The sequence below is a fragment of the Herpailurus yagouaroundi genome, unplaced genomic scaffold (genome assembly GCF_014898765.1).
Source record: "Herpailurus yagouaroundi ecotype Mexico unplaced genomic scaffold, PumYag 198, whole genome shotgun sequence".
NCBI classification, from domain to species: Eukaryota; Metazoa; Chordata; class Mammalia; order Carnivora; family Felidae; genus Herpailurus; species Herpailurus yagouaroundi.
In genome coordinates, this window is record NW_024412429.1 from 11,222,882 (window position 1) to 11,232,152 (window position 9,271).

Here is a 9,271-nt window from a genome sequence, read left to right on the forward strand (position 1 = left end):
AAAGAAAAGAAAAGAAAAGAAAAGAAAAGAAAAGAAAAGAAAAGAAAAGAAAGAGAAACCATTCCTCTCTACATATCCGAGGCAGGCCCTTGGCATTCATTCTCAGCTTTGACATTCCCTACTTTGACTATTTGAGAGCAGCACCACCCTTGGTGATACGCAGAGTAAATGATAATCTTGCTAAGGACCAAATGTGAACTACAGAGTCAGTAAAATTGAAACAGATACAGAAGTAAGTTACTTAAGCATGAATCAGAGACCAAAGTCCACCATTCAGAATTGCAAAAAAGCCTAGTTTTAATTTTTTGAAACTTTGTTCCTTTGCAGAAAGCACTTCCCCTAAAAAAGCTAGTCAATTTCATAGATCATGAAAGTGGAAAGGACAAAGACCTAGAAGATAGGAATAATTCTCAGAATCTACTAATTAACATTAACGACGGAATACCGTGAGGCAGCACCTGAGATCCAATGACGCCAATCCATCACAGTTCTATTGATCAACCAAAACCAATTCATCCAATTGTTCACAAGAGTCCCAATCAGTACAAAACTACATTTTGTGAGGGAAATTGCCGTGGTATTCACAAAATCTGTATATTTGCATAGACCTCAGTTTATATTCACTGAACATGTCTGGGACCCAGTATAGTTTAATAAGATGTTCAGTGGTGCATTGCTGATCAGGCACCATATTTTTTAAAATTCAGAGCAGCACAGAATTTTGCAGCTGGGAGGGACTGGGGTCACCTAATTGATTGAGGCAGGGGCTTATCTGCGACCACACCCCTGAACCGCATCAGGGCCAGGCAGAGAACAAGAACTCAGGGCTCACTACACAGTGGGAAGGCAGGTGGGAAGAAAAGAGACACCAGGGAACAATGCCACCGATTTACAGAGATGACCTCAGCGGCGGCCCCGCCCAGCAGCCAACATTCCAGATCAGGAAACTGAGCCTCTGCCATATCTCAGAGAAAATGGGCACTCAAGCCTACAAATGAATCAAAGTCTGACCAACTCCAAGCCCAAGATCTTTCCATTACATCAGGATGCCTCGTAATATATTCGCATTCTCTCATAAATCCTCATAATGACAGAAATAAACTAATATGCAACAAACATACCAGTTCCCTTAGAAATATGTCTGCTTCTTCAGACAGACTCTTGCTCAGCAGTAGCAATGTTTTACGTTTCTATTTCCAAGGTCATTTATAATTCATTGGGTAAAGTGAATTTATTATAAAAAAATATGAGCTGAAAGCAGAAAATTTAAAGGATATTAGAATGGGGTTACAACTTGATATATATAAATATATGGTCACGGAAACTTCAAATTTGCTTCTTTAAGTTTTCATAAATTAGATGCGAAACTCTAGACAAATTTTAAAATTACCAGTCATTTCAAAATAAGGTTACGAAGCGCGGTGAGTGGTTTAACTTCTAAGATGCTCATCACAAAAAGAAACAGGAGATACTAAGAATTCTGGAACAGCCTCCACTAATCATCAATGCCTCGCTTTCTGAAAGGTTTATTTCAGGACCCAGAAGCAGTAGCTGAATTTACTCCTCAGCCAGCATACATTATCTAAACAGTTACCAAAAATACTCCAGCAATCCAAGTATCTTCCTAAATCTGAGCAGACTGTTTTAACTTTTTTCCAAGAGCCTATGTAATGTAGAAAACTGAGAAAAAGAAAAAGGACCATTCTATATAAATTTCGAACTGATTATATTTTCCTTCTCTTAGTTATTATTCTTTGTAGCGGGATCTTTATTTTGTTCCGGCACAAAGCCAGTAATTGATTGGTAGAAATGGAAAAGAGTCACTAGCTCACACCAACTATATCACAACAATCTACAGTTATTTGTTTTGCCAAAATCCACTCCCCCACCCAAAAAAAGCTGGCCAACAGACTGCTGACCCACATGGTTGCTATTTGCATTCTGTTTAAATGAGCCAGTTCTAAGTCAACGATGCCAAAAATGCCATGCCCAGGTTCAGTGGGGAGAGGCTTGGCACGCTGTCTCTCTGAACTGCACACAGAAGCAACAGCCATCCCCAGACCCTAGCTACCGTCCGGCACTGGGCTGATTAGGAAAATGGGTGCTTAATAAGTATTTGCCAACCGATCATCTGGAGTAGAAACTTGTCCACCACACACGTCACAGCATGCACAAATGCTAAGTGTTTACACCTTAAAAAATCATTGTTGCTTCCAAGCACACACTCTTAAATCACTGTTCACTCTCTATGTCCTCTGTGGAATCCATGGTTAATATACACAACTGATCGGCTAAAGATGCGACTACATATCAGCTTCAATGGCAGCGAAAATACAATTCCAAATTTTACACACAAAAAAGCCTCTTCTGAAGACTAACCAGGATTCAAGAAGCAACCCTTTGCAGCTGCCTCTAAATTTAATTAAAAGACCAATCATCTTAATTTAGGAATTTTTCCACATACAAAGAATTTCTGCAGCTTTACAAAGGACTACAAATTAAAAACATAAGGGGGGAAGCACAAACTTGGGGGCACAGAACACTATGAAAAAAGACCCAGCATCACACGGACTGGCTGTTTGCTCAGGCTAGGGGCGGGGGGGACTGGGATGGCCCAAAACCTAAAACACAACTGGAAAAAAAATGACCATTGTAAATGACTTTCACCGATAGAAGGATACAACAAGTAATTTAAAAAAGAAGCTAAACATGCAAAAGATAAGAGAAGTAAAGGGAAAAATGATCATGCTAACAGTTCCTTTCCACATCCTATCATCTAACCAAGTACGAGGCTTCTCTCAACAAAGTATCCCAAACCTTTCAACAGAAAGGCTTCAAAAAGCTGCTTTTAAACTTTTAATGACCTGACAATGAAACAACGAACCCACATAGGACACACTTACACACTTCGGAACAGACAAAACCTGGGAAGATCACCCCAAAGTCAGAGCTGGGCAGAAGTAGTGGAACGAACACACACATACACACACGCGCACACACACACACCCCATGAGCACTGCTAGGGAACATGTGAGGAAGGATTTACTAATCAACTACAAAGCAGCAAGATTAATGGCCATGAAAAGATTATTTTCCTTATAATACACATTATAACTAACCATTTGAAAGTCTGACATGAAGGAAGGGAAGGAAAAAATGTACTTTTTTATTTCCGTTTGGGAAGACGAAAAGTTCTGGAAATCAGATGGTGGTCCACAACAATGTGAACGTACTTAATGTCACTGAACTGCACACCCAAAAATGAGTAAAACGGTAAATTTTATGTTCTGTGTTATTTTACTGCAATAAAAAAATACATAGATATAATTTTTTTAGCAACCCATAGTTTTCAAAGCGTGGTCCAGGATTTTCTTCCGGTTTTCATCAAATATGGCTTCCCTTCCAGAGTCACCTAATAAGTAACGACCTGTCTGAGTCTCAAGTTTCATCTTTCATCAAGGCCCAAATGAGACCCTGAGAAGTGCATCCTACAAAAGATGGTGAGCAGAGGCCAAATCTACTTCAATTCAAAAGGTCGGTCTTGCTATGACAGATCTGTTCCAGATTCTACTGCCACCTACCTAAAATAAGAGTGTCCATTGGTAAACCGGATATGCTGAAGATCTTAGAGCTCTGGTCTCTTTCCTACCAATAAGCATCATCCAAGAAACAAATTAATTTCATCATTAGTTCATCTGTCAAACTCAGTGGCCTTCTAGTATTCTTGGCACTGATCCATTCAGAAGTGGGCTTTTGAAAACTGTCTATTGGATCCTATTCAAATACGTAAATCTAAGGAAATAGTTTTCTCAGAATTATTCCAAGTTAAAGCCTTTGAAAATAGAACATGTTTGCTGAAAACTTACTGCGGAGACACACATTTTAGTTTGATAAATCCACTCGCTCACTCAATTAGTGTGAATTGTTAAGTTAAAACCACAGTATGCATGTAGCAACAACTCCATTCATTCCAGTGTTAGCGTAAGGCAAAATAAGCGTGTACTTAATGACACCTGGGTACCGATACCTCTATCATTTTCTCTTCACCAAAATTCTCAGGGGAAAAAGTCACCAACGTATACCAAGTTTTTAGATCAAAGTTATCATTCAGTCATCCAATTAAACCAAAAAGAGCCACTTAATCTTGTATAAATAGCCTCCGAACTATAAAAGCAGTATCGTTTGATAGTTGTACATCTGTGATATATGCGCATCCTCAGTGGGTAAGCAGTTGTGCCCGGTACTTCTCCCCCTCCCTATACACATACACACACACACACACACACACACACACACACACACACACACACACACGGAGAAGTCAAATAGAGAACCCTCAGCCTCCCATACACATACAGCCAGGTGTGCTCCTTCACATATCCACAGAGAATCTGCACAAATATCCTGATGAAGAAAGGGCACCTCAGGAAAACCCTGTGACCAACAAGTATCCAATTCTAAAAAGGCCTAGGATGTGCAAGTGGCCCGTAAGCATAAACAGCATTATAAAATGTCATAAAAATTTTGTAACATCCACTTTGAAAATCTAATTATTGCAAGAAAAAAATTAAAGGAATTTGAGTCTTATTAACATTCCTTTTGAGCCTCCATAAATCTGTTGGTTTAAGTGATACATGACAGTTCTTTCAAATGTAAATATAAGCTTCAAACTTCCAAAACTACACACAGGCCAAAATGAAAGTGACACAAGTGAGTTATTAGTTCCTTTTCCTCAATGATGGATCAAAGTACACAGATCCATTAACTGAGCAGTGTCAGTCTAGCATAGTGAGAAAAACCTCTAAATTTACGACGCTGGGCAAAAAGCTAATATAGTCAGTCCCCAGTGCAATACATCCAAAATTTACATGTCCAAATCAGTCTTCAAAATAAGTAGCAAAATTTCAGAGACCCCAACAAATTTTAAATCGAACCACTCTCATCCTAGGAGAGAACAAGAGTTAAATAAGTGAAATGATCATCTTTTCAGTTAGCCTGTCATATAGGTATTTATCCTATGGAAGTAAGTAAGTTCCTATTACATCAGAAGCCATTTTTTTTTTTAGATGTACTCTGCCCCAAAATATAAAGTAACAAAGTCCATTAATAAGAAATAGAACTGAAAACTCAACCCCATTCTCTTACACCTGTTTTCTTTAAAACGTGTGTCTAATAAAACTACCAAATGAATTTATGAGCCTTCCTCTACACTGTCTTACATTTTCAAAATTGGTCCTCAAACCAGAATTAATACTATTTTTATACCAGCATGAAGATGTTATTCTCTCATTTCTAATGGAATAACATGATATTTAGAGGGAAGGTACATTAGTTTAAGTGTCTGAGAGTGATGTGGATTATTTCCATCTCTACAACACGCTTGTGATATTCTGATACAATATGATGCCGGGGAAAATGGAACAAGCAGAAAAAGCCCTGCCAAAGATTGATTCTGAAATACAGATAAAAAGCACAACCAAAGTAAAAAGGGGAGTTAAGGCTTCTCATCATAGAGCCAAGACCAGAATACGATGCTCCCTAGAACATACTTATCAATTTTATGTTAATATAAACGTAAATTTAAGTGACAGCTGCCTTAAAGAGTACTTATCATCAAAATAAAATGCTCAAAACTAAGCACACAGAAATCAGGATATCCAAAGAAAACAATTTTAAACCACGCACCCTTTCCTCCCAGGTAACCTAGGAAAAGAGAAAACTGTAAATATTTTCTATGTATTTTGTTTTGGTTTTTTAAATGCTAGGCCTTTTCTATGAACCACAGCTGCCAATTCCACATTCTCTGACGACACAGCAGCCAGCCAGCCAGCCAGCCATATCTCAGCAAATATATTAATTCAGGGCACAACAATTTCTTTACAAGGTTTAAAACATCAGATAGGGTAAAATATCACTGGGAGGGGAAGTGGGGAATGATGTTATGCTATAATGTATCTTATACAAATTTTAAGGTCATCAGGAACCAGTCTGTAACTTCCTGCTTTGTAAGCCAGCTAGTCACTTCTTTGAATGATAAATAAGGCTCTTTTTATTACGTTGTGTTATATTCTGTTAAACTGAAGTGAAAATAGCATTAATGGAATTTGGCACAGATGTGGACATTATACAATATTACTTACAGGAGCAGACCTCAGTACGCCTTTTGAACTGCTCTATCGAAATACTTTAGCTCACAAAAAAACCCAGCAACAAACTGTATCATAAAATGGCTTATTTCACTTTTTAAAAAGACCTTCCCAATACAACATACAGATATATTTTGTTCCCAATTGTAAAAACATTTGCTGCCCAATATAAACAATTCCTAAAATCAAAAATGAAACTAAATGTGCTAAAGCCACAAGAAAATTTCATCATTTAACAACGTGATTTAATAGTACTTTATGGCCTATAGTGGCATAGTGATTCAATATTTTGGACAAATAACTATGCCTTAATATAATGATCACAACAAATACTAAATAAATACTAGCTTCCCAAAAAGAAAATACATAAAAAAGACACATTCCACACATTATACGGCAAAGTACCTAAGAGAAATCTGTGAATCTAGGTCATATGCCCAGCAGTTTCCTTGCCCCTCAGAAATAAAAAAGCTATTCCCAAGGGTCACACCGAGGACATAATGGATTCACTCTCATTCCAAGAAAACAAAATACTTAAAATGATTGGTACCATTAAGAAATAATACTTTAAAGTAACAAGGACCTACATCTGCCTCTATCATCTCTCCGTTCTAGTTTACCAAGATGGGAATTTTAAACTATCCCTTTAAAAGCAAGCTGACAAAGCAAATCTTTTTAAAATTAATTATGTGGGTTTAGTTACACGAGCCTCCTCTGTGTTTTCACTTGTGTGCATCAAAAATGAAAATTGATAATCACAAGTTTTCTATCAAGAGCAGGAAAATACATTCTCATTAAAAGTTAAACTCCAGTAACCAAAGATTTGAAAGCCAGTGGACACTAATGTCCTCGGCCAGGGATTCACAGGATTATCTGTTAAATTCAGTCCTGTGTTCACTCTGACGAGTCTCTCCCCTAAGATATGACTGTTATTAAAATACGCCTTCCTAAAATAAATAAGCTAAGTAGATTACAACCGCTGTTATTCCTTCCTAACAAATGAGGATTTTAAAAACTTTCACAGCATTTAAGATGTCTACAAAAGAAAGATTATTTGGAAGAAACACACCCAGAACAGCTTGCATGAGATAGTTTCCCTAATACATGTGTAAGCACTTCAAATAAGGGTCACACCACCGAAGCCAACAAAATAATCAAGAAGAAAATAATGAAATAATTTTCAGTATTTCACAAGATTATCCATGTTTCCCCTTTGATTAATTCTTGTGTACAAAATTATAGTTTCCTCACTTCATGCTTATGTCAATTCAATTGAAACTCCTTATCCACATGTTAAATGATCAGCACCGTTACAACATAAATTACTAGAAATACAGCTTTAATCTTGTTATAAAGCTAATTCAATATCCCTAAAAGAGACCGCTGCATATCAGGATCTTGAAATGTTATCATTTTTAATTTTACACTAAACTACATGTGCTGACAATTCACATTTTTCCCCCACAGTTTAATCTGGAAAGGGCACTTCAATAAACGCTTTGCAAATCCAAAAATTGCTAAAATTTTTGGCTTCATTACATTTCAATTGCCACATCTTCATACTACAATTCAAGTCCGTGATATATGCAGTGTCCACATTAAGACTGTCAAAGACCTGATTTTTGTAAATGCCCAATACTGGACACCAGCATAATGTTTTCAGGATTTAATCCTCTTATTAATAACTATGATTCATAATAACTTAAGCTTTAAATAATATTCAACCTTACATCTGCTTGTAATAGAGCTCAGTTATTATTTGTGGCAAGAATTTTTGTGACTGTACTGCTCAGCACTTCTATTTACATCAGCAGTGCTAAATGCCCAATGGTGAGAGGGGAGCCAATCAGATGGCAGATTAGATGTCAACTCAGAGGCAGCTGTCTGGAGACTATTACAGCCAGTTTACCTCCACAATTCAAATTCCAAACCTTGCAAAGGAGATCAAGTCAGTCTTTAGGCTCAGCCTACGAGCAAGAAACAGCAAGAGTGCAGGACACTTCCTAATAACGCCGTAGGACTTGGGGGACAGCAAATTAAAGAAAATCCAAATAAATCTGATCCAAAAAGATCAATTTTCACTGGCCTGCTATTTTCCTGGACTTGCTGAATAAAACGTATGCCTGTTCCATGACCAAAATAAGTTCAACTTAACCAGGATGTGTCCCTTTAACGTAGCCTATCTGTTGAAGGTGACTCCTTTCCAGCAGCCTATAAGCCAAATAATGGATTTCCTGGCTATTCTCAGGAAGGAATCGATTTATTTTAGAATATTTTACCTCCACGTCGCTGTAAATTGGGGCATTCTTTTCGCTACGAAACATCCAAACTCAAAGCTCGCATCGAGTATCTCTGAATGGCCGGGCAGAACTACGAAAAACACACTGGGTTTGCCACAAAGCTAACCTATTTTTCCTGCCTTCACCTTGCAGGCTAAGAGGGAACGCGGTGTGGCTGGAGGTAGGACAAAGTTCCTCATTCTTTTCCCAGTTAAAGCTTATTGTTGGCGCTAACCGAGAAGACGGGGTCAATATTCCTCCCCGCACCGTACCGGCCGGGAGCGCCTATTTTGTTACAAAAGCCGCCCGAGCCGTCCCCGGCGCCCACGCCGCTGCCTCGCCGCGCGGTCCCCGGCTCCGGACGCGCGGCTCCGCGCCCGGAGTGGGGTGGCGAGGCGGGGGTGCTCGGCGGCCGGCCATCGCAGCGCGCGTCCCGGCCCTCGGCGAGACCCTCTTCCCCCAGGCCCCCGGGGCCCGGGCCGCGCAGTCGGGCGCCGCGCGCTCCCCAGCCTCCGAGGGAGGCAGCCGCGAGTTAAAATGGCTTTGGGCGCCTCGCCCCCGCCTCCCCCCCGGCAGAAGACGCAGAAAAAGTACGCGGAGAGAAAGAAACTAGGGCTCGAGGCGCGCGGCGAGGCCGCCGCGGCGGAAGCAGGCCCGGCCGGCGCGGGGGTTACCTGGGATCTGCCCATGGTCGGGCCGGGGGTGCCGGGGCTCATCGCCGGGTGGCTCCTTTGTTGCGCGGCCGCCCAGGCCGGGCTGGCAGCGGCGTACTGGGCGCCCATGTCCTTGCCCAAGCCCATGCCCGCGGCCGCCTGCTGGCCGCCCGCCGCCGCCCCCGCCGCCGCC

At 40.2% G+C, this 9,271-nt stretch overlaps 1 protein-coding gene across 3 annotated transcripts in view; it reads right to left on the reverse strand.

Moving 5' to 3' along the window:
• Window positions 1-9,265, reverse strand: part of ARID1B (AT-rich interaction domain 1B) — a 457,423-nt gene extending 448,158 nt beyond the window's left edge. For all 3 annotated transcript variants that reach the window (XM_040448795.1, XM_040448794.1, XM_040448793.1), the window contains exon 1: window positions 9,100-9,265. In XM_040448795.1, coding sequence (XP_040304729.1) covers window positions 9,100-9,225 — 126 coding nt within the window. In that variant the 5' untranslated portion in view covers window positions 9,226-9,265. The remainder of the gene's footprint in view (window positions 1-9,099) is intronic.
• Window positions 9,266-9,271: the final 6 nt, after the last annotated feature.